General features: G+C 53.0%; 9 protein-coding genes across 9 annotated transcripts; 4 read left to right on the top strand and 5 right to left on the bottom strand.

Moving 5' to 3' along the window:
* Nucleotides 1-180: 180 nt before the first annotated feature.
* Nucleotides 181-1,848, bottom strand: QBC33DRAFT_381197 (Gti1/Pac2 family-domain-containing protein). Its single transcript, XM_060424062.1, has 2 exons — nt 1,741-1,848; nt 181-1,680 (listed from the first exon to the last, which is right to left on the bottom strand). Exon 2 carries the CDS (start codon nt 1,673-1,675, stop codon nt 212-214), a length of 1,464 nt encoding a protein of 487 aa, XP_060284729.1. The 5' UTR covers nt 1,676-1,680; nt 1,741-1,848; the 3' UTR covers nt 181-211.
* Nucleotides 1,849-4,290: 2,442 nt separating this feature from the next.
* QBC33DRAFT_535244 (tyrosyl-DNA phosphodiesterase-domain-containing protein) lies at nt 4,291-7,323 on the bottom strand. Its single transcript, XM_060427604.1, has 9 exons — nt 6,532-7,323; nt 6,222-6,404; nt 5,974-6,158; nt 5,876-5,913; nt 5,745-5,818; nt 5,617-5,677; nt 5,404-5,561; nt 5,109-5,317; nt 4,291-5,028 (listed from the first exon to the last, which is right to left on the bottom strand). The coding sequence occupies exons 1-9, from the start codon at nt 7,189-7,191 to the stop codon at nt 4,773-4,775; spliced, it is 1,824 nt and encodes a 607-aa protein (XP_060284728.1). The 5' UTR covers nt 7,192-7,323; the 3' UTR covers nt 4,291-4,772.
* Nucleotides 7,324-10,187: 2,864 nt separating this feature from the next.
* Nucleotides 10,188-11,270, bottom strand: QBC33DRAFT_514108 (uncharacterized protein; the record flags this gene model as incomplete). The annotated part of the gene is made up of 1 exon (XM_060426031.1): nt 10,188-11,270. One exon carries the CDS (start codon nt 11,268-11,270, stop codon nt 10,188-10,190), a length of 1,083 nt encoding a protein of 360 aa, XP_060284727.1.
* A 624-nt stretch (nt 11,271-11,894) lies between these two features.
* On the top strand, nt 11,895-12,862 carry QBC33DRAFT_535235 (uncharacterized protein). The gene is made up of 5 exons (XM_060427603.1): nt 11,895-12,016; nt 12,066-12,287; nt 12,346-12,424; nt 12,486-12,556; nt 12,624-12,862. Exons 2-5 carry the CDS (start codon nt 12,168-12,170, stop codon nt 12,720-12,722), a joined length of 369 nt encoding a protein of 122 aa, XP_060284726.1. The 5' UTR covers nt 11,895-12,016; nt 12,066-12,167; the 3' UTR covers nt 12,723-12,862.
* A 47-nt stretch (nt 12,863-12,909) lies between these two features.
* Nucleotides 12,910-13,687, bottom strand: QBC33DRAFT_381006 (microsomal signal peptidase 12 kDa subunit-domain-containing protein). The gene is made up of 3 exons (XM_060424061.1): nt 13,426-13,687; nt 13,290-13,349; nt 12,910-13,213 (listed from the first exon to the last, which is right to left on the bottom strand). The coding sequence occupies exons 1-3, from the start codon at nt 13,471-13,473 to the stop codon at nt 13,007-13,009; spliced, it is 315 nt and encodes a 104-aa protein (XP_060284725.1). The 5' UTR covers nt 13,474-13,687; the 3' UTR covers nt 12,910-13,006.
* Nucleotides 13,688-14,826: 1,139 nt separating this feature from the next.
* On the top strand, nt 14,827-17,197 carry QBC33DRAFT_380912 (magnesium transporter ALR2). Its single transcript, XM_060424059.1, has 2 exons — nt 14,827-16,433; nt 16,506-17,197. The coding sequence occupies exons 1-2, from the start codon at nt 15,127-15,129 to the stop codon at nt 17,083-17,085; spliced, it is 1,887 nt and encodes a 628-aa protein (XP_060284724.1). The 5' UTR covers nt 14,827-15,126; the 3' UTR covers nt 17,086-17,197.
* A 681-nt stretch (nt 17,198-17,878) lies between these two features.
* Nucleotides 17,879-20,678, top strand: QBC33DRAFT_380989 (TPR-like protein). Its single transcript, XM_060424060.1, has 2 exons — nt 17,879-20,441; nt 20,510-20,678. Exons 1-2 carry the CDS (start codon nt 18,051-18,053, stop codon nt 20,582-20,584), a joined length of 2,466 nt encoding a protein of 821 aa, XP_060284723.1. The 5' UTR covers nt 17,879-18,050; the 3' UTR covers nt 20,585-20,678.
* A 917-nt stretch (nt 20,679-21,595) lies between these two features.
* On the top strand, nt 21,596-22,320 carry QBC33DRAFT_535226 (histone-fold-containing protein). The gene is made up of 3 exons (XM_060427602.1): nt 21,596-21,739; nt 21,931-22,068; nt 22,135-22,320. Exons 1-3 carry the CDS (start codon nt 21,730-21,732, stop codon nt 22,296-22,298), a joined length of 312 nt encoding a protein of 103 aa, XP_060284722.1. The 5' UTR covers nt 21,596-21,729; the 3' UTR covers nt 22,299-22,320.
* Nucleotides 22,321-22,601: 281 nt separating this feature from the next.
* Nucleotides 22,602-23,566, bottom strand: QBC33DRAFT_535221 (transport protein particle 20 kDa subunit). Its single transcript, XM_060427601.1, has 2 exons — nt 23,299-23,566; nt 22,602-23,162 (listed from the first exon to the last, which is right to left on the bottom strand). Exons 1-2 carry the CDS (start codon nt 23,481-23,483, stop codon nt 22,826-22,828), a joined length of 522 nt encoding a protein of 173 aa, XP_060284721.1. The 5' UTR covers nt 23,484-23,566; the 3' UTR covers nt 22,602-22,825.
* Between the last annotated feature and the right edge of the window lie 47 nt (nt 23,567-23,613).

The following is a 23,613-nucleotide window of genomic DNA, read 5'->3' as shown; positions in this document are numbered from 1 at the left end:
TTTTTGGGGGTTATTTTCTCCCTTTCCCCATTACATCGCCATGTACAATCAGTCAAAAGCCTCCCCCCACCCCTCCATAGAAGAATAATTGTCGAACGCTTCCAGGGCTCCTACTCCATAGTAGGCTGGCTAGAAATCATGTCTGCGTAAACAAAACCCAACTCCGTAAACAAAACAAAGCAAGCGCGTTGAACGGAAATAGAGAACTGGATTAAGAAACCCTGCTCAGCTCGTATTTGGAATCCAAATTGGCATCTTCATCCCCCATGTGTGTCTGGGCCATTGATGACGAAAACATGATGCTCGATGTCCCATTCCTGGCCATGCTCGATGGCATAATCCTGGGGGTGGTCTCGAGCCCAAACTCGCAGTTATGGCCTGGGGTGACCGTCGGAGGCTGAATTTGCTGCGTTGTGAAGAACTGATTGGCCGGCTCGCTGAGATAGTTGCCTGGTCCATTCATGGTCAGCTGAGCCCTGAACATGTCCTCTGGTGCCACCGTTGAAGGTTCCCCGGTGTAAGGTCCTGCCGGCGAAGGTGCGAAAACCTGATCCGGTTTAACGGAGGTCCCTGAAAAATGCGGCGGAAACTCGCCAGGTAGCGTGGTCATTGACCCGTGGCCCGATGAGCTTGGGCGTTGGGGATTATAGGTGTAGCCTTTCGTGGTGCGAGGCGCATAGTCGTAAGGCGGATAGTCGTTAGGCGGATAGTCGTTAGGCGGATAGTCGTTAGGCGGATAGTCGTTAGGCGGATAGTCGTTAGGCGGATAGTCATGAGGAGAATATGCGGGATGAGTACAGTGGTGAAGGGGGTTGGGCGCCGGTGCTGGCAAAGATGGAGGTATTGGGTAGGTAGTAGACCGATAGATCGGCACGGAGTTAGTCGGGTCGGACATGGACCGTTCGCTGGGGAACTGGGGGTTGTATTCCACAGACGGAATACGATGGGGGTCGTAAAACGTGAACGACCGGTCTCCTCCCATATTGAAGTAGTACTCCTCGTGTTCAACGGGCACCCGGAAGCTTTGGCACTTCAGGAGGTCCATGCGCGGGACAACCCCGCTGAACCTGAGATCGTCTGCAACACTCGTAAGTTTCCCGGCCAAGACATCGTCGATCGCGTAGTAGGAAACCAGGTGATGCGGGATGCCGTTCCAGCTGATGCTGATGGTCTTTTTGACTAAGCCGCCCGACTTAAATGAATACGAGTCGACCAAGGACCCGACCAAGTTTCGATGGGCGTCACCTTCTCCCTCGGACACGTCTAATTCGCTAGGCATGACAAAGGCGGCCGGATTGGCGGGAACTGTTGGGTGTGAACCTCGAGGTTCGGTCCTGGTGGCAGACCCGGCCTTAGCCTTCGTCTTCTTCTGGGCCTTTTTCTTCTCGCCCGGGGGGAAGGCGGCCGACAATTCGCGGTAGACTAGGAAGTTACCAAGGATGCGGCTCGGGCTCCAGGTAACACCGTCGGTCCATCTCTTGATACCAGAAGCATTCTCTTCATATATGAAGATATTCCCGCTGCGAATGAGCTCCTCCCGTTCTCGGTCGTGAGGTCGCCGGGATATGCGCCCCACCCTCCCGGTGATCCAGCCCTCGAAGAGAATCATAGCTTCCATGGTGCTGCCAACGTGGCCGTGCCATGACGGCTGCAGGTTCTGTGACGCACTTGCCATCGTGCCTAGCAGACGGGTCAGGTGTGGATTATGAGGAGCGTGGGTCTTGGGCCGTGAACTCCTACTTCGAATTTGCTATGATGGCTGGACTGTTGTGTCCCAGAGAGCGCCGCCTAATTGCCAGTCGCAAGCAAGGTCGAACTCGAGAGAGCTGAAAGACGGATAGTTGGTAAGGCCTTGGGAGCTGAGATCACGGGAACACGGTTCTTAATAGTCGAATTCTTGGGTGCTGAGTTTTGGAGTCTTTGGGTCATGGGCTCTCTGGAGGATAATCCAGCTCCTTATATATGAAGGGTGGCAAAGGAGGTCCTCGTAAAAGATACAGCTCGGGGTACGTTGTGCATGCAGAGACAGGGCATGTACAGAGGGCCGAGTTGAGTTTGGGAAGACGACGCACTTGGGAAGACGCACTTGGGAAGACGCACTTTGTAGGCTGCCAGACCGAAATCTGCATAGCTATAAAAAGTTGTTCCTGAAAGTTAACTCAATTGGCCCTTGTGACCGCATAGTAAGTGTCGTAAAACCGAGGGACCAAGTGGCGAGGGAAGGGTAGAGGAAAATATAGTTCAATCATGCCTATGTGCCTCTAGGGCTCGGAGTTCGCTGGCGGTTCTGACAGGAGATCCTTGTGTCAATCGTCGCGGAGCTGTGGGGTGAATTGGCTGCCGCGAAGGGAAGTAGTGGAGGTTACCTTACCTAGATAGGTACCTACCTACTTACATACCTGGAGTCAACCTACTCACTCATGGAGAGCAAGTACCCTCGACGAGGTAGTTTGACCCGTCGCTCCTCCCTAGGGCTCCACAACTCTCTTGGGGTCCGGCTCGAGCTACTAGCCGCGACCGAGCTATTTTAGCGCTCCATCTCCGTTACGGTGCTAGGAGTTCGAGACGAGTCTAGCTAGAATGGTGTCGAGTGTTAATGACAGAATCTTGCAAGCGACGCCTCAGCATTTGGTAATTCAGACACTCAGCCCAAGTCGCCTCTGCGGCAAGATACCCAAGGTAATTACTACCCAGGTACCCAGGGTTTTTGCCAGTACCGTCCGGCCTTACAATGGAAGGCGAGATACCAAGTAGGCAGAGGTAGGTAGATACCTATGGATTCAATGTCCTGGAACGCACGGGCCAGCTCCACAAGCACGTCCGGTCCCTCAATGATAGGTACCTATCTCGTAGTCACTCTCCGAGACTGCATTACTCGGGCGGTCCCAGTGGCTTAGGACCTCAAACCCCAACAAAAAAAGGAATTCTCTTCCCAGCTCCAACGCGGGATTATTGACTGGCTGGTCGGTCTAGGATAAGCACTTCGAGGAGGAGAGACCCTTGATACACTTCAAATCCGTATTGGGGAGGTTGAACATGAGCCACACTGCGTCAGAATGCTGTTACGCTACATTAGCTAAATGAGTGGGGGCGACTTGGAGTGATCGGCGGGAACCTCGGGCAACTGCAACCTGGGGTGACGTGACAACTGAAAGAGGGGGGAGATAGCGGACATTCTGCGTACCTCTCTTCTCTAGGTACACGCGTCTGTGGAAGTTATTTCCATCCGTCCATCTTTGATTTCGAACCGGGCCTCTCAAGTTATTCCTCGACCCTCAGCCCGGAGCCATATCCTGGCAACGACAATGCCCACAATGCCCACAATGCGAGGGATTGCAGAGCCCGCTGCTAGGTGAAGAGGTACCCATTCGTGGTAGCAGAATGTTCCCATTTCGGGAAGAAACTCTAAAATTCATCAACGATGTTAGATTGCCAGGTTCTCTCCACCCATGTGGCTCGTGCTCCCGGTTTCCGTTTTCTGCATCGTACAGGAATATTGAAAGCTTGCCCTATTCCCATGCACCGACAGAGATATGCCGACACAGGCTCCTTCCTGCAGAGAGGAGTCATCACGAACGGCCACAAAACTCAGAGGGACATAGAGATGGAAAAACTTGGCCCCTAGCACCGAGAATGAGATGAGATTCCCTGACGGGACGACTGTGAACTTGAACCATTTTCACTCACGTGCCCACAAGGCCATGTAGGTGCTCTCACACAACAGCTTGGCCTTGCGCTAATTAGCGCCATATCCTGCATGAGCAGGGGGGTGGTGGGGGTGTCATGCATGGCCCTATGAAAGGACCCACATACAACACAAGAGAGAGCCTCATGGTTACCTACCTACCTAGCGACCAAATCACGAATAAAATATAGCATGTGATACGGCGCTGCGCCGAAGATCAGGGTCCTTGTTGGTCAAGAATAGCACCCGATGATTGTCAATCTGCTCCTCGTAAACGCATTTCTCAATTAGACCATTCCGAGACATCCCTGTAATTGTTACTGCCGTCTGTCGCGCGCCCATGGCACCCCGACCCCGCAGGACTCTTCCAAATTCCACGTAGAGACGCCGCGTGTTACTCAACGGCCGTTTTTGTTGTCACCGAGTGCGAATGCGCTGCTCGAACTACACCACCACAGTACTGCGGTAGTCATTTCAGCCAATAAACTACAGACTACACCCCTTGATTGGAATTTGGATCTACCTACCCGGCACTAGAGAATAAAGTTTACTGGTCACTAATGCTGCCAAGTGTCGAGATGTAACCTGGTAAATAGTTACATTAGGTAAGCAATCCGGACGTCAAGCAAGGCACAGCTCTTCGCAAACCTGAATACGTGGTGAGGACCTACCTAGTTAGGTACCTTAGGTAGGTACCTAAGGAGGGAGGTACATACATTAGTTGTTGTGAATACAACGTAGGTACAGTAGGTACCTTAGGTATCTAGTAGGTGAGGCTACGGGGTTGAGTGACAGCCCATCACAATCCTGACCAGCATCCATGTTTCTGTTGGAAACCCGGGGCCCATTACATCCTGCCAACATCGTCAACCCACCGAGTATGCCGAAGCCCAGCACCGGTAGGTAAAGCGGAGCTTCCAATCAAGCACCCTGCAAACCCCATGACAATTGGCTGGCGGGGGTCAGCTCTTTCATCCCTTTGAAGTTCCCTCAAATTGGTGGCGCAGTCAACCGTTGAGTTTACACCTGCATGTAACAACTGGTAGTCACCGACATAATAGGGGAAGAATTACCGAGGGCCCGCCAATCACTCATCCTGATGAAACCACGGCTGCCCTGAGCCCGAGCTATATGGCGTTCCTGGCAACTCCATTGGGATAGGGACACGCCCTTCAAATACGCCCCAGCCCTCGGACTCACCGGGTGAATCGCCGCCCCCGAGATTATCCCCAAACGCCGAGCTTGGTTGCAGGGACTTTCTTGCTGGAATTACTACTCCACACTCCCAGTTTCGACACGTTAGTTTAGGCTGCTTTGTCGCGCGATCTTTGACTAGACGACCCCTATGCATGGAGAATCAGGGTTAATGCCGATAATGATGGGTTAGACATGAGAGGAAAACGAAACGCTGGTCCAAACTTACCAAGCGCTCTCTGAGAGATTGGCGCTACCGACGTAGGCAAACCCTCCTGGGGAATCTGGAGCTCCGGCCCCTGCGTCATGCCGCCTAACATAGAGAACTTTGCTGTGCATTAGCAAGCCCTGCCTCCTCGATTTGCAGTCCCGCAACACGTCTCGTGGAAAAGTTGGCTGATTCCACCACCGTGACTGGAAACAGATCGTCCCGGCCGACTGTAATCATCAGAAAACTTTCTTGTATATATGTATCTTATCATTGATAAGTAGGCCTAGGGAAGAGGGCTAGGGTAGTCACTAACATTCCTGCCGCCGCGGCTCTGTCTGACTGTGCTCTGTGAAGGGAAGTATACGCGAACCTGAGTCTTCAGAGGCGCGTTCGGATCTTCTGCCGAGGTCACATCCTTGCTCTTCTTGGAAATTGTCGTCCTGGCGTCGTACTCCTTCAAACCGGAATCTCCTGCAAAACGTGTAAGCGCACCAGTGACCAATCTTAGGTACGTGATAAATCCCACCTTGGCAGGCGTTGTAAATCGCTTGCAGCAAGTCATAGGTGACGGCTCCGAGCGACGCGGTCTGGTCAAGGCGGTTAGTACGAGAGGCTGGTTGAGAAGCTCTTGACTCATCGATGAGAGGCCAATACCACAAAGTCTATCCTGACTGAATCGACAGAACCCAGCCCAAGACTGCAGACGGCACGCCCTAGGCCACAATAACCTTCGCGACATGTCAGCTACCTAGTATACATAGCAGTCCGAACCTTGGGCAACTCACCAGTTCGACCCCAAGATTCGCCTATATGCGACCCTGCACTGCGAGGCAAAGTTAATTAGAGCGAGTAAAAAAAAAGGGAGGCAAAGTCAAATGCTCACATTGAATGGACAAAACCATAGCCAGCCGTTTCGGAGAAATCGTATTTCCCGAGGCTCTTGATAAGCCTCTCATCCATGCCCTGGGCGGTGAGAAAGTAGGACAGCTCCTCGCCGAAGGCAGTGAAGTTGTTGGCCAACCCGGTTTCTGCATCGCTGAGCCGGGGAAGGTCGATGATAAACACCATCTAGGATAAGCCAACTGTCAGTTCAGCCACACTAAAAAAAACTGATGGAGAGTGTCGGCCTACATTCTCCAGGGATCCGGTTTCTCCCCAGTCGTAAGGCACAAGGTTCCCTGTGGGGATAACTATTCGGAGATAGGTTGCGTACTTGAGCAGTTGCAGTTTGGAATGCATGGAACCAGGCCCATTCATGGGGGGGAAGCAGAAGCGGATCTTGTCTCTAGGCACATTTCGCCTCATCTCTTCCTTCTAAACAACGCCGTCAGCCAATGGCCTCTCACAGGCTATCCTCACCCCGTGACCCGCGGAACCAGTAGAATCGAGGTGGCGATGTCACCAACAAGCCGAGATGCTAGCATCCAATGGTGGTCCATACCTGAGCCTCGTCGGCCGCGAAAGCGACCAGAACCAACTTGGTCCTGGTAAGGTTGAATTTCGACAGAAGCCAGTCGTCTTCCCACTGGAAGGAGCTAAGCACGGCTAGCTCCAGCTGGTCCTTTTGTAGGACCTCGTCGATGGTGATATCATCGCCGGATCGAGGATATCCCCTTACCCACGTCTTCTTGACTACCCCTTTAGGGAAAACAGGGGTCGTCGAGGGGCTAGAATTTTTCGTCGGGTGATATTCCCCCGAACTTTCCGCAGCTCGAGCCTTCGGCGATTTAACTTTGGTTCGCTGCGTGGGTCGTGGTTGGTCCACGTCGAGAGATTCCGGGGCTTTGCGCTTCTTGAGTCTTGCTAGCCGTTCCTCTTCCATCTTCTTCCTGTCAAGGCCTAGTGCAGCAAGACCGCCGAGGGCGGCAGGCTGAGTCGACGGCTGGGGTGCTACCTCTTTCTGGCCCGACGAGGTGTGGCGATGACTCGAAGCAATATCCAAATTTGCCTCGTCATCACCCTCAGTAAGGTCAACCACGGGATGTCCCTGTGTGGTTTTCTTCGCCGAATGGTCTTGGCCAAGAGACATGGCAATGGCGATACGGAGGGCTTCCTCCTCGTCATCACCGCCGTTCATTTCCGATGCTCGATTTTGAGGCATTTATTTCCCCGCATTCGAGTGTGTACACACCCTTCTGCAATACGAGGTATAAGAGTATTGCATTGCTCGATGTTATCAACTTGATTCGTCGTGTTGAGCAGTCAGCTACAGTTGTCGTTGATTGTTTGATGAGGTACTGTGTGCCTAGGTACCTAGGTACCTACTCTGGGACTGTGCCCGGAACCCAGTCGTTTGATTGGCTAAAGTACTAGAAATATGTATATACCGAAGTTCTGCAGTTACGGAGTAGAGGTACGGAAGTAGACCTCAAAAGTTTCTTTCCACTTACTAACAGCCCGTTATCTAAATATCTTTTTTACATACATACAACCCCTTAATTTCTTCCCCTTCACATGGCATTCGGAAGCTTCTTTGGTGTCCTAATCCTCCTAATTAGCGCAATCAAGCTACTTGGTTTTGGATCAAACGGATGACTACTTGAAAGGGGCCTCCTTAAAGCCAGGCAGATGCAATTCAGCGTTGGGAGTGTTGTTGGAATGAGGAGTTGACTCAAGACTAGATTGTAAGGGATGTGGAGGAGATTATTCTTCTAAAGGGTGGAAATGAATATAAAGAAGGCGTTGTCTGGCTTAAATAAATATATGGATTTATTTAAATAATAAGCTGTTAGCAAGTGGAAAGAAACTTTTGAGGTCCACTTCCGTAACTACTTCGAATTTCTACATAGGTACAGACCCTTGAGCCTTGAGTAGCATCCCTTGGAGACATTCGGAATTACTTCATGAGACTCTTCCCCTGGACAAAAAAGAAGCTTTACCAATTGCAAGTGTGGCGCCGGTGTTCATGACTACGGTGGGCCACAAGGGGAACTGTCTCAAACACTTTTTGGTAATTACACTTACCCCACGTAGGTCAAGGCGTATACAGGTTAAACCAATTTGACTACCATTTGTGCATAAAGCGTAATTACAGTGGATTTACCTTATATAATCAATTACTAAGCAAGAGAATAGAAAATAGGTGGCCATGTGATTCATCATGTGACTTATCATGTGATGCCACTTCAAGTCAATCCACTACATATTTCGGCCAATAAAATCTATCTACCTTTCTATCCTACTAGGCCTAATATGATCTTGCTTATATAACTATATATGCGTTGTATAAATGCTTAATACTGCGTATCACTTTTTCCTATAGGAAAAAAAGGACTAAAATAAATAAGAAGAAAAAACAGGCAAGTCCTTTTCTTAATCTAATGCAGCCTTTTACTTTGGTGTACAAATCTGTACGGTTAGTCGGAATTTTAAGGAGGTCTTGCCCTGATGCCTCGATTACTACAAAGGTGCTTTGTTCAATTTTCGAAAACCATATACGGTAGTTGCTTTTGAGACAGTTCCCCTTATGGCCCACCGTACATGACTCCCCCAGCTGCCGGCTATTACCGTCAAAGACCACCTAGCAAACTGACAAGTACCTAGGTACCTATTTCCGACTTCCCATTGCCACCTAGGTATTCCGAGCTGGCGATATTGAAATCCCGTAAAGTTTGGAAAGCTTAGATAGTCTAAAAGGCCATGGGCCGAATTCTCCAAGCTCGGGGAACTGAGGCTGAGCGGGTTGGGGAGATGATGGTGCCGAACTCGACCGAGAACAGTGTTCATGGGTGATTTTCGGCGAAGGGGTACCTACGCACGCGGTCTCTTGGATGGACACGACCGAAACCGAGGCCATCACCGATTGGCGATGCCCATCCCAGGCAGAATAGGTATGTACTTCGTAGATTTGCCACGAATCACGGGATGCTGATGGAGAGCTCAGGGTGGGAACTGCTGGTAGAATGATAGGACAGGTTGCGTTACTTATTCTGGGGAAGGGGTATCCTGTTAGCACAGATTATACCCACGTCAGAACTGCCTGAACTGTTTTGTGATCGTGAAACCCATCTCCACAAGCTGGTTTTTGTTGCTGTTGTAGCTGTTGCTTCTTTTCCAGCTTGACCGGTTGGTTCTATACCACATACCCTCGTTTTCCCACAAGAGAAAGCTGTGCCGTAAGTAAGGAGCTAAGGGAAGCTGTGGCGAAACAATTGCCAAACAACTGTGTGAAGCACATCTCGAGACATATCCACAACTATCAACACACTTAAGGGCATTGTCTGTCCGGCTGGTTGGTGTAGCTAAGCGCACAAATGCTTTGCACCTCACAAGTAGAAGACCAATGTTGTGGTATAATGTGGTTCGTGACATTCCGAAACTATGCCTTGCTGATTATCTATGACGAATCCACAATATATCCCCCAAAAAATGATTGTTGTTTTCTTGAATGTAGGTAGTCGGCATCCCCCCCCCCCCCAACCCCCCACCCCCCCCCCCAAAAAAAAAAAAAATATTGGATGTAGAGAATGAGACCAGAGTTAAAGTCCGGTTGGCCACCATCATTCAGTGCCATCTATCCACCGTCGAGAGGAGCCGAAGAAGAGAATAGAAGAAGAAAAGAGGCGGTGAATGAGAGAAGCCCTCGGTCCAAATAGGTTTGTCTCCCAGGCCCAACTCCAACGAAAGGCATGGAGGGTATCACCAAACAAAGCAGTGCCTCAACGCAGCAGCCTACCAGGCATACTCATACCAAATGTCGAAATGACAGACCCAAGAGACCTCGCCCCAACGCAATGCATGAATGAGCACATGCATATTTATGCCCCGTCATCACAAAGTTGTGTCTGCGCCCTTGGTCTAACCATGTCCAGACCAACCGGCCAACGCAGAGTGCGTCGACGCTGCCCGGAACGCCAAGATGGATGAAATTCGGCCCTGGCCCTGGGGCGATTGATACAAGATGTGTCGATGCCCCGCCTTTCATGCTCGTCGTCGCCCGCCCTCGCCGCCCTCGTGGAAAACCAGAAACCTCAAACGCCCATGGACCCACACAATGAAGAGATTGAGCAAGATACAAAAGGAAACGGCGAATATTGTACGGTATATTCGGTGCCTCGCGAATACGGAAACGTAATTCTCGGATATAAGGCGAATCATCTAGGAGCTCTGCGAGTTTGCGATAGTCGGTGCTTGTCCGAAACTGGGGCCTGAGTCGAGCTTCAGAATTCGGCGCAGACTGGCCTCCATCTGCAAGAGATCCTGGGGCCTCCCCCCATCCTGCCTGCCAGATGAGGTAGCGGTCGTTTGCTGAACTCGTGGGAGAACTGCGCCGCCGCTGAATGGATTTTGCGAAGTGGGGGACGTCAAGTCCGACTGGCCGTTGGGCTTGGCTGGCGCGGAGGGCGATGTTGAACTCAAGGCGAGGAACCTCTTTAATGCCTCGCTCCGCTCTGCGGGCGTTCCTTGCTGCTGCTGCTGCACCCCAATCGAGGATCGTCCGCCTTGCTTCTCGTTGGAACGGGCAGCCTTGATCCGCTCCTGAAACGGTGTCGAGAAAGCAGGGCCTATCGGCCTGCCCGGGGTACCGTCCAGCTCCGCCGTCGAGATGCCAACAGGTGAACTCCGGTGTACCGGACCACGCCGGGGGAGGGTGCCAGGACCGTTAGGCGCGGGTTCAGGCCCTCGTGGAGACCGGGTTTGTATAGGAGGAGAGAATGGTCCACGGGCGGCTGCTAAAGTATCGGCGCACGTCGCGCGATTCGCCCGTTCCGTCTCTGCCCGATGAGCACGGAAGAAGATATCCAGGGGAGACTCCTCCCTTGCTGGCTGGGATGTTGATGGCAGATGATGCGGAGTGGGGGCTTCTGAATCCGTTGGAGGCGGAGAGGGTTCCTGGCCGGCTCGATCAGAATGTTTGATTCCGGGGGAGTCCATGGCCTTCGCAAGGAAGCTTGGGATGGGAAGCGAGGACGGCGCCGGCGAGGCGTGGAAAGTCGCGCCGGCGAATGCAGTGGCCGAGGTAGCTTTTGGAACTGCAGTGTTGGGGGGAGTGTTGTGCCCTTGCCTTACAGGCCTAGGGGAGGTAGAGACATTCTTCGGTCGCGCCTTGTTTCCATTGCGAGCTTTGGACTTCGAGTTCGCCGCCTGCGAGGCGGGCGCTGGGCTGTTTGAGGCGGACTTGAGGGGTGTGAAGGGTGTGCCATAGGCGAAGTCGAGGGGAAACTGGAGTTCTGTTGGCATGTCGCTTTCCGAAGCATACGTCTTGTTTGCAGGCGAGTTGGTCGAGTGTCGGGTTTGTCGCCGCCTGGGCGGTGTCGCCGTGTTTTTTGGGGCTTGTTGATGCATTAATCTTTCTTGTCGAAGACTGTAGCTTGCTTGCTTGTCTCGTAGCAGGGGGTGGGGTGAAGAGTCCTATAGAGGAAGGAAAGACCGATTGAGCCGGAAGTTAAGGCCGATGCCACGCGACAGAGTAATTTGGGGTGACGGGCTGGGAGCCTTGATCTTGATGACGGAGTTGACAATGCCACCGGATATTGCGGGGTCTGACTCGTTCTGCTGCAGAGCTGTCACCTGCAGGCTGGTCGATGCTAGAATAATCGGACGAGGCAGTTGGAGGTGAGATAATATTACTGGAATGCAAGATACTGAAATGTTTGAGTGAGCTTGCTTGGCGCATGTTGTTCGAGTTGCTGTTGTTTGCAGCCGAAACCGCGAGGGGTGAGGTGGTTCCGCCCAAGTCTTCCAGGAAGTTGCCGCCCTTAGCAAGCGGCTGGCAAAAGGATTGTGGCTGGAGCTGTGGCGGAGACTGTGGCTGAGATACTTTCCCGCCAAGCGAGCAACTGGGGGCCGGCCCAGGCTGTCCATGTAGGTACCTGCTTACCTTAAGAGCTTCCATCGCAATCCGGCGGGGCAGGTTCATCATAGTTGCCCTCCGCTGCTCCCATCAACGCTTATTCACGACTAAGCAAGGACCATACCCTCTTCTGGTTTGTGCTGCCTTTGCTCTTTCCTGGATCAAGCTAACTGAACTGCTAGCAGGCAATACAGCTTTTCCCGAGAGAACCGCACCCATCCATCATATCCCCGACTCCTCCTACTATCATTCAGCTGGCAAGGCGACAATATTCTAAGCCCGCCATGGCCGATATCGACATGACAGATGCACCCGGTTCAGCCCTGGTTCCCAAGAAGAAGAGTGGCTCCGCTGCCAACAGCGATAGCAAGGACGACGCTAAGAAGCGCTTTGAAGTCAAGAAGGCACATCTCCCCACCAATACCATACGGTAGATTCGATTGAGGCTGACTCCTTTTCCAGTGGAATGCGGTTGCGCTGTGGGCTTGGGATATTGTCGTAGACAATTGTGCCATCTGCCGGAACCACATCATGGATCTCTGTGAGCTCATCCAGCCCTGCCCGTAATGACGTACTGAAGGTTAATTCCGGACCCCCTCTAGGCATCGAGTGCCAGGCGAATCAAGCTTCTGCGACGAGCGAAGAGTGTACCGTGGCCTGGGGCATCTGCAACGTACGTCGCGCCCACCCCGGCATGTGGAAATGGGGACCAGCTTTACTGACCATCTACCCACATATAGCATGCCTTCCATTTCCACTGCATTTCCAGATGGTTGAAGGCTCGGCAGGTCTGTCCGCTTGATAATAGGGACTGGGAATTCCAAAAATACGGGCGTTGACGTGTTTTCGACTGGGATGGCTTGCAGTCAGGCAGGGCGGGAGACCTTTACCGTGACATTCTAGGAGTTCGGGTATTACCATTAAACCCATAGATCGTATTCAGTCGCCTAGTAGTAAAGCTGTGCGTTTTCCATCTTAACATTTGCAGGGCACGACTTCATCAGTGCAACCTCTGCAGAGTCCCTGGTTGTATTGGGGTGCCTGCTCTCTTGCCCACTGCTCTGGGTCATCTGCCTAGACAATACAACTCGCGTGATATCCTTCGCCGGCTCAGCCACGTGTCTCATCGTATAGATTTCTCATCGATTACTAGGTTTTGTGGTGTGTTTATAGTCGCTGCCCCACCCACGGGCAACCACTTGACGGGATTCCGGTTGAAGAAAGGCCAAGGCGGAACGACGAGGACGAAAACCAGAGCTGTGCCACCTAGGCCAATATATAAGGCGAGCTTGATGTCCTGGAGAGCGTAGCCAACGATAAATGCCAGTGCCTGGAGGGGAGCCGTGTGTTAGCAACGGTGGTCGCATAACAGAGGGAAGACCTCAAGAGGGGAAACGGCCACCTACCCCGACTGCTGATAAAGCGACGTGAACGATCAGCTCTGACAACTTCTGACCCTCAAAGTCCTTTGATAATGCTGAGTTAGCCTGGGCATTTATGTGATATGTCGCAGAGGGTGCCCTGCAGACATGGCAGACTGACAATCTGGCCCTCGGCCACGTCGCGGACCTGGTCTAATATCTCAGCCATGGCTCTGGCCGTGAGGGAGTTCTCAGGGATCTAGTTGATATGGAGGGATAGCAGCAGTCCCCAATTGGAGTCCAGGTCAAGATCGTCGTTCTCCTCTAGGTAGAAGGTGTAACATGGAGCTCTCGATAGCTACCGGCGTAGGTTTAGTTGAGGCTGGTGAAGACATCTAACGTGGCTTCTGCGCTTGTTCCGCCCTAGTGTCGTTCTGAGCCGGGGCTTTGTGGCGAATCATATTGAAAGGGATCCACCCAACCACATGTGCAGACCGACAAACCCCGGTCCTTGCGGCTCCCTTCTTTGTGGGACATCGATGTCAATCTCGTTGAAAGATGTTCCGCCAGACAGCCTGTGTGACGAGACAGTCGTGGTGAGATTTTGAGATTTCACGACAGCCTACCAAATAGAGGCTTTCATCGACAAGCTGGTGTATGGCTTCAAGACGTAGGTTGCCTGCAATTTCAGATACCTATGCATTTACCTATGTATGTACGGATCCGTATGTACTGTATATACGAGAGAGTAGGTGTAGTGAAGAAACATGTGATTGCACCCATGGATTAAACCCATGCCAGTTGGAAATACTTCAAGGCCATTGGCAGGGAACCTGTCACAATGAAAAACCGCACCACATGTTCTCGCCACCCAGCTTCAGAATATGACAATCTAGACTTGGCACCGAAAATATGCATAGTACGGTGCCTTGGTTGGCCCCATTGGTACGGCACTAGCTCGGCAGCCCCTTGGCGCTCGGGACATTGGACGGGAGAAAATTAAATACTTGAAAAATTAAATCCCTCCTCTCCGGGGCCTGCCTTGGTATTTACTTACCCTTCAAAAACTACCGAAGTCGACAAACATACAAGCTCACGTCGAAGAGCTTTCCAGCACCAAGTCCACTGTTACTGATTTGGCCCTTGCTACGCTGAAAGCGCAGCCGCATCCACCTACTATCATTTCGGCTGGCCCCAAGCGCAGACCCGAACGAGTCTCGGTTGATAGACAAGCTGAAGACGTCATTCTCCCGGAGACAGCAGAAAAAGCTTCAACTCCCATAACACCGCCTGCGCTTTTGTTGTGTTGGGCCTCCTTCTCTGGTACCAGAGACTCTACTCATTCTTTTATAACACTCGCTACGAATCATTTGATTCCTTTTGACCTCTCGAGCTTCGGATCTGCCCGGCACTTTCGCAACCAAGTTGCGCAGACGTCTACCCAGTTTACGCAGAGATAATCAAGTTGGCGGAAATCGTACTTACACACTCCTCCTCCACCCTTTCACTCCTTGGCCCCAAATTCTGGGCCTACAGCGGAGTGAGCAAGAAACCCCCGTAACTGGACTGTTTTCGCATCGTCTTCCGATCCGAGACGTGGGACCTACCCTCTCGATTCCGCCTTGCGCGCCCCTGATTGTCACGACACCAAGGCACTCTCTGCGGACGGCTGATGGCCGTTCGCTGCCATCCGCTGGTGCTTGGCCTTGACCCAATCCCGTTCAGCATGCAAGTCGGCTAAACCCAAAGTTGAGAGGGTTGAGAGGGTTATCCTTGAACCCACCACTTGTATTTCGAGCCCGAGCCCGGACCCCCCTATTTATGTCCAGCGTCCTGATTCCTCCCAAACCGAGTTCTAGAACCGTGCCGGACTACCGCAACAATGTCCGACCAAGAAGAAGCCATCACCAACACGCGTTATTCAACCCCTGTGCCCGAGCTGGACGACCATCGTCACCAATCTTCGTCTGTGCAGCGCCCAGACCGGCCACGCAGGGGAACGTTTGACTCGCTGTATGGTGCCCGCCACGTCGCTGCGGAAGACTCTCCTTTCGAGCACGGCCAGGCGCAAGCCTCCCAGATTAGGGACTTCGAGGAGGCTGTCGACGACGAGGATGCCGCCGACTTGTCGCCAACCCGCCGCAGCCGACGGCCGACGGTGGAATCTATCATGGAGTTGGGACAGCGCGCCCCGTCCCCCCCCAATTCGGTCAAAGCATTCGCCGAAGCTCGTCGTCGGCCTCGCGAGTTATCCTTCTCGGAGACCAAGCCGGATAGGAAGCTGGAGGATTATGACCTGCACCGGACTGCATCCGTCGAGAGCCGCCGCAGCCATCTGAGCAGACCGCATACGGGAGCTGACGATGCAGCAAGCCTCATGTCCAGCAAGTCTGCCGTGGAGGACGTGTGCTTTCCACTTCAGGATCGTCGCCGGGATAACGATCTCGACATTGATTTTGACTATCTCGACAGCTTCATTCAGGCGGAACGCGAGGTTCGATCGAGCCAGCGCAAATCTCCCGCACCAAAGATATTCTCGGATCTTCGTCCTGAATCTGGCCCTGCCAGCGGCACTCATTTCCAAGTGGCCACTTCGGACGGGGACATCTTGGAGGTCCCGTCGGATCTTTCCCTCGGCCAAGAGAAGAAGACCCAGGTCTTAGAAGACAGAAGCCAGGCCAAGCCCGCACAGCCGCAATCTGTGGATCCAAGCAGGGTTAGTTTCTTTTCTTCCGCCTGGGAGTCGACTATCCATGCCGCCGATCTGGAGGGCTTGATCCTACCTGGGGAGGATATCCGTGGCCTCTTTTCTTTCCCGAGGGAGGAAACGGATGGTGTATGGTGGCTGAACATCAACAAGCCGAGCGAAGACGAGGTTCGGGCTGTTTGCCGCGCCTTCGGCATTCACCCCTTGACTATCGAGGACATCACCACACAGGAATCCCGGGAGAAGATTGAGCTGTTTCCGTCTTACTACTTCGCCTGTTTCAGGTCCTTCCACCTCGAGTACGACAAAGAGACGCAGGAACAGGAATACGTGCCCTTCAACATGTACGTCGTCGTGTTTCGAGAGGGAACGCTGAGCTTCAGCTATGCCAGCAACTCGCACGCTTCCCACGTCAGGAAGAGGATCACCATGCTGAAGGATTATGTTGCTCTGAGCAGCGATTGGATCTGTTACGCATTGATGTAAGAAAAAGAAAAAAAAATCCCTGCCCGCCAGCCATGGACTAGGAATACTGACGATTCTTGGGGGTGAAGTGACGATATCGTGGACTCGTTCGCACCAGTCATCAGCAAGATTGAGTATGATACGGATCAGATCGAGGATGAGGTTTTCATTGCGCGGACCGACGACATGCACCAGTTCTTGCGCAAGATTGGCAATGTCCGCAAGATCGTCACGGGCCTGATGCGTCTGCTGGGAGGTAAGGCGGATGTCCTCAAGGGGTTTACCAAACGGTGCAACGAGAACTACAAGGTCACCCCGCGCATGGACATTGGTCTTTACCTGGGCGACATCCAGGACCACGTCGTCACGATGATGACCAATCTCGCCCACTTCGAAAAGATGCTCTCACGCTCCCACAGCAATTACCTTGCCCAGATTTCCATCGACGGCATCATGCAGGGCGCCAACACCAATCGCGTGCTTAGCAAGATTACAGTGCTGGCCTCGGTCATTGTGCCGCTCAATGTTGTCACTGGCTTGTTCGGCATGAACGTTATGGTCCCCTTCCAGGAGGTGAATAACCTCATCGCCTTCTTTTGCATCCTGTCGGGTCTGCTTGTGTTCAGCATCATCGCTCTGGCGATAGCGAGGCGGTATAGAATTATCTGAGGGCATTGGAACGGTACGAGCAAAGAGAACTTGAGAAGGCCCATGAGGGAACTGTGGTGCGGTACATGAACGATAGAGATAAATAATGGCGACTCTCCTGCGGGTTTCATGTGTAGGAGATCGTATGTATAGAATAACGGTACATCCACTCTCTATATATCCGTACTGGCAGTGTACCGCAGTATACGAATAGGGTCAGGTAATCATAGGTTCATATTGATTGATGATTGTCATGCAGGATCCTACACGTGCGCCACCGATTTATGGCCTCAGTTGCGCCTCGTGTTCGGTGGCTGGGAAATATGGCAGGTGGCGGGTGAGCCTTGTTGCTCGGCAGACCCAGCCGCTAAATCGCCCTGCACGTCCCAACCACGTGTAGCCAATCATTTTGCGGCTTCCTCCATCCACCACAACACAGCAACGAAGTTGCCATCGACATCACCGACTCGAGAGAAACGTTCTTTCCTTGGCCTGGCGATATGCCTTCCCTTTCGAGAGATTCTGAATCTCAATACTGAGCCCTCTATTGTTTCGATCCACGAGCGCGAGGACAGAACAGCTCAAGCTTGAGGCCCTGGATATTCCAGCGACCATTCTCAATCCACACAACAGCAGCCTCATTGGAAGCCTTTCCACCTGTCAGGATATCTTTCGCCAGTCTTGCGAGGTTATTCTCGTTTTTAATTTTTAATTCAGCATCTTCCTGGTCCCGAAAGCCAGCAAAGGGGACACCCCATACCTTTTTTTGCTGCGGCCTGCCGCTCCTTATTTTGCCCCTCGTCGGTCGAGTTTACTGCGAACCCCGCGAAGGGCCTGGGACAACCCCCTTTCGAATTCAACTACGGCAGACGATCACGAACTTGAGTCGCTTATCCATGATCCCATCCATGGATTGCTCACACCGGTAGCGTTCGACGTCGTCAGCCTTGCTATCCAGGTTTCGAGCGTCCATATTAGCTTGAATCATGGCACCCAACAGCGCCACGATCACGGCTCTGCTGAAGCAGACGGTATATTATCACCTCGACAACCTATCCTACGAAAACGCCCTCTTCTTTGCCGAGAGGCTACAAGCCCACGATCCTCGGTCGGGCGACTCTGCATTTATTTTAGCCCTCTGCCACCTCAGGCTTGGCGACTGTCGGTCAGCATATGAGATCAGCAAACCGGCCGGATATCGCGGCACAAATCTTGGGTGTGCCTTTGTCTATGCTCAGGCTTGCTTGGCACTAGACAAGTGCAAGGATGGCATCACTGCGCTGGAGAAATCGAGGGGACTGTGGTCCAGTGGGTGTGACCTTGGGAAGCATACTTCGTCGAGTCGGACACCGTATCCTGATGCGCCGGCCATGAGCTGCCTTCTTGGGAAGCTGTATCGCGCCTACGGTGACAAGAATAAAGCCATATCTTACCTCGAGGACGCCTTGAAGCTGAACCCTTTCATGTGGGACGCCTTCACTATTCTTTGCGAGATTGGGGGGGTCGATTTGAGGGTTCCGAACGCCTTCAAATCAAATGACTCCTTCGCGCGCAGTTTTGAGCCAGAATCGAGCAACACAGACCATCGAGAGACGATGGGTTCAAATCCCCTGGAACGTATCCCGAAGAAGTCGGCTCTTCAATCGGTTATGCAGGATTCGAACGATCCGTTCGACTTGCAGCGCACATCGGCGTTTCAGGATATCCCGAACGGCAACTTTCTCTTTGCCGAGACGGGCGAAAATGACTTCTTATCTAAAATAGCCGCGGCTCGGACGAGGCTGACGGCAACCGGAGGCAATGTTAACAGCCCTGAGGGGATGGAAACTCCCACAGGGCACGCCTCGACACTGGATGCTCAAGCGCCCCGTAATCCCAGTGCCGTCGAGCCGCCCCAGGCTCCGGCAAGGAGGCCCCGGGGTGGCGCTGAACACGCCATTCTCGACGCACCGCCCAGAATGAGCTATCGGTTAGGGTCCAGGAAGAGGGAGAAGGGTCAGGACCAGTCAGCGGAGCCTTTAACGGGCACAAGTGCCCCGTTGTTTCGAGGGTCCAACCTGTCGATATCTGCTGGTGAGAGGAAGCGTACGGTCTCGGGCCACCCCGCACAGTCTCGGCAAGCTCAAGCCGAGGAACCCAGGCGAAGCGCAAGGTTGAATGTGTTCCCCAGGTCGGCTGCATCCAAGACGAACTCTGGCGCTGCTACTATCGGTGCCACAGCGGGTCGTGAGCTGAGAAAGGCTAGGCCCCCCATCTCCCGAATCATGCGGCCGGGTTCTAGTGGGTCCAGCGTCGGCCGGGTAGTAAGCGGGAACCGGAAGCCTCTCGAGGAAAGCGGCATGGACGTTGATCACGCCGAGATCCCACGTGGCAAGGATGTGGTACCGCCGCCTCCCCCGGCTGCAAAGTCAGTCGAGTCGGACTCGGTGAAGATCGAAGAAGCACTGAGATGGCTCCTGGATTTGCTGAAGAAGTTGGGCTCAGGCTACCTGCTTTCGTCCCGATTCCAATGCCAGGAAGCCCTGGCCTTCTACGCTAGTCTTCCCCGGAGCCATCAGGATACACCCTGGGTTCTGGCACAGATGGGCAGGGCACAGTACCAACAAGCGAACTACGCGGAGGCAGAGAAGTTTTTCAGGCGGCTGCGCATCTTGGCGCCTACCCGTCTCGAGGATATGGAGGTCTACTCGACGATCCTGTGGCACCTGAGGAGGGAAACGGATCTCTCGTTCCTCGCACATGAGCTGGTGGAGTCGGAGTGGCATTCTCCCCAAGCTTGGTGCACATTGGGCAATGCGTGGTCTTTGGCCTCTGACCGCGAGCAGGCCGTGCGGTGCTTCCAACGGGCAACTCAGCTCGATCCAAAGTTCGCCTACGCCTATACCCTCCAGGGCCACGAGCATGTCCTTAACGAGGAGTACGACAAGGCGCTCGGGTCGTACAGACATGCCATCTCGGCCGATCGAAGACATTACAACGCCTACTACGGCATCGGCAAAGTTTACGAGAAGCTTGGCAACTACGACAAGGCGCTCCGCCACTACAACGCTGCCTCTGCCATCAACCCAACGAACGCGGTTCTGATTTGCTGCATCGGGACCGTCCTGGAGAAGCAGAAGCAGATCATGCAGGCTCTGCAGTACTTCAGCAAGGCCACGGACCTGGCACCCAGGGCGGCGCAGACACGGTTCAAAAAGGCTCGGGCGCTCCTGGCGATTGGTCAACTGGAGGCAGCGCAGAGAGAGTTGATGATTTTGAAAGACCTCGCTCCAGACGAGGCTCGAGTCCATTTCCTTCTTGGAAAGCTATCCAAGACGCTCCGTGATAAAAAGTCGGCAGTTCGCCACTTCACGATTGCCCTCAGCTTGGACCCGAAGGTGAGATATGCTAGCTGACCATCCTTCATCCCCCAGTATTTCCTCCGCTAACAAAGTCTCCGCTTTAGGCTAGTCAGCAAATTAAGGAAGCAATCGAGAATCTGGAAGATGATGATGGCCTGGACGACTCGATGGTGCATTAAAGACTCATGGCTCATGATAGAAGCTGTAACATTGATTTTTTTTCTTGGGCTCTCGGCGCCGGTATGGCCTCTTTAACTATATGTTCCTGGAGAAAGGGGGCCGGGGGTTTGGGCTAGGATGTACGGATTAGATTCCATACTACTACGGTGGCGACGTGACTGGAGCGGGATGGGAAGACGCGTCATGAATGTTGTCGGTTGGCATTCGGCATGGGAAGGCGTTCTGGAAACCCACACATACACACACACAGGGACAAGCGGGATTTGGTTGCTGGCGAGGTAGGCGGGCAGTCCTGTGTGTGGGTTATCTGTATGAGTAACGCTCGGCATATATAGGCTCAGGAATCGAGGCCAACGCCAAACGATCTCCAAATACCTATGACTGGTCTAAGGGGATCCTGTTGACTGAGTACCTACTCCCATAACACGTCAAGGTTTGGTACTCTTGGGAGTGGCTACCTACTCGGCCAAGTCCTCCACGGTGATTACGGGTAGGCCGTGTATTTGGCAAAGTAGATATATAGTTGACAGCTTGAGCTGCTTGACACCCACTTCACCTCCCCCCCGCAACAGCTTCCAGTTTGCCTAGGCGCGTCACAATTCACAAATTCACCAGAAACAAACCAACTCATTGTCGAATTTTGATTGGTCGTTGACAGGCGGCTGATTCGAGATTCAAGCCTAGCAATGGTGGGGTCCGGGCTCCAAATGGACTCGGCTAAAATCCGGAGCTCCCGTAAAATCCCAGTGGAGCTCGGACCATGACAGGCAGCCGATTTTTGACAGCAAACCAACAAACAATGATGGCCAAAGCTGCACCACTTTTCAAGGCGAATTTGCCCGCCAATTTGGAGCTCCAAAAATCACTTAAACACGGTGCCCTTTTTAACTGAGAATCAGCACAGCAACCCCACCCTAAAGTAGACTAGTGCATTCCGCCCAGATCAGTTGATCCACGGCCTACCAGGCCCCCCTATAAGTAGACTCATCCCACTTTCCCAAAACTTCCACTTTTCCCACTTGATTCCCATATTGAGTGCATACCCAACTTCATCAAAAGCATCAACTTCTACATCGATTTGTCCACCGAGACAACGTAATCCATCAATTAAACCACATCCAATCCACTCTCTACATCAATCAACATGACTGGACGTAAGTTTATTTCAATTATCATCTCGTCGTCGTTGTCGAGCTCTACTTGCACCGCCTTCGCCTGGTTTGGAGACGCGTCGCGGCCACGCGCTGTAGCTCGCGTGTAATCCTCAACTATTGAAACGCGGTTGCAATTTTCGATCACGACGCGTGACTTTGACTCCCAGTACTTGATTTTAACATCATCCCAGGTGGCAAGGGCGGCAAGGGTCTCGGCAAGGGCGGTGCCAAGCGCCACAGGAAGATTCTTCGTGACAACATCCAGGGCATCACCAAGCCCGCCATCCGTCGTCTCGCACGCCGTGGTGGTGTCAAGCGTATCTCAGCCAGTAAGCTTTTCCTCTGACGCGTCAGGAATCATATCGCCCGATGTACAGCATGCTGACTCTTTCAAGTGATCTACGAGGAGACCCGTGGTGTCCTCAAGTCCTTCCTCGAGGGCGTCATCCGCGACGCTGTCACCTACACTGAGCACGCCAAGCGCAAGACCGTCACATCCCTCGACGTCGTCTACGCCCTCAAGCGCCAGGGCCGCACCCTCTACGGTTTCGGTGGTTAAGCAAAGCAAGCTTGCTTGCGGGGTCGGAGGTGTTGGCTGGTCTGTTGGGAGAATATCGCGGTTATCTGGGTCGACGCCAAAGGCTTTTGACATGGGCGGACCCTGGATTTGGTTCACGCGGTGTGACGGGTTGCTCCTATGGACTGTGAGTTTATGGGCGTGGTCAGTTGCACATTTGCTATCAACTGTGGCGTTTCAGGGGATCAATTACTAGGGATAAGTCGGGGCGTCTTTTGGTCAATGGGTAGATAAACCCACATTGAAACATCAAACAACACGTTTGAGAACTGATGCTTTTTTGATCCTGTCCATGTCGCGATGCTTGAATTTCATTTCCCATAATCCCCCAATGATATACACAGTCCATGAAAGTAGCGTGCGAATGGAAACGATGACGGCTACACGGTGTAATCTCAACTTAGTCTTCTATCAAACGCCTGGGTATCTTTTTTGAATTGTGCCCGCCCTCGTTTCCAAATCTCTAAACCCCCCTCATCCCATCCATCCCATCATCCCCATCCACGGTTTTACAAATACTTCCTCCCCGCAGCAGCGACCCTCGACCTGAAGACGGGGCTCCGGATCTCCATATTGGCCCTGTAGAACGGGCTCATGATGGCCTTGATGTAGTTCTCGTACACCTCGAGGAAGAAGCTCTTGACGGCCTCCTCGGTCTGCGGGCTCGTCGGGTTGGCGGCGACCGAGGTCGAGCCGCGGGTCGACGTCGCGGTCGAGGAGGACGAAGACGACAGGGCCGCCGATGCTGCTGTTGTGGGCTGGTGCAGCAGTAGGAACTTTACGTTGCCGCCCGTCATGAAGCATGAGATGTAGTTGTTGAAGAACTTGTCAATCACCTTGAGATACCTGTGAGGGCAAATCGAGTGCGTTAGTATCCGGCTTGAGAGCAGAGAAGAGATGCCAGTACACGCGGGGATGAAATCGGTGAGTGGCTACAGGCAGGATTGAACAGAGAAATGCAGTCACCGCTTAGCCTGCTTACATTTGCCCGTTGGTCCATTGCACCTCCTCCACGATATCGAGGCTGCTGTGCAGGACGAATTGGTTCAGGTGCCGGGACTCATCACTGAAACGCGGCTGACCGTCACCGCCCTGCTTGCTCGTGCCGAACTCATACTCGAAAAGCGGGTTGTCTTGCGTGCCGATGATGGCGAAGTAGTACGACATGGTGGTGTTGTCGGGTCTACCGCCTGGCGCAGGAGGCGAGGCTATGAAAACCAAACCCACGAACAGGGGACACGGACGCTGGGAGATTGAATAACGAGAGCACAGGCGGGCTGTGGGGTTCCCATGGTGC

This window comes from Phialemonium atrogriseum (genome assembly GCF_030411735.1).
Source record: "Phialemonium atrogriseum strain 8032-3 unplaced genomic scaffold QBC33scaffold_9, whole genome shotgun sequence".
Taxonomy (NCBI): Eukaryota; Fungi; Ascomycota; class Sordariomycetes; order Cephalothecales; family Cephalothecaceae; genus Phialemonium; species Phialemonium atrogriseum.
This window is presented reverse-complemented; position numbering and strand designations above follow the sequence as displayed.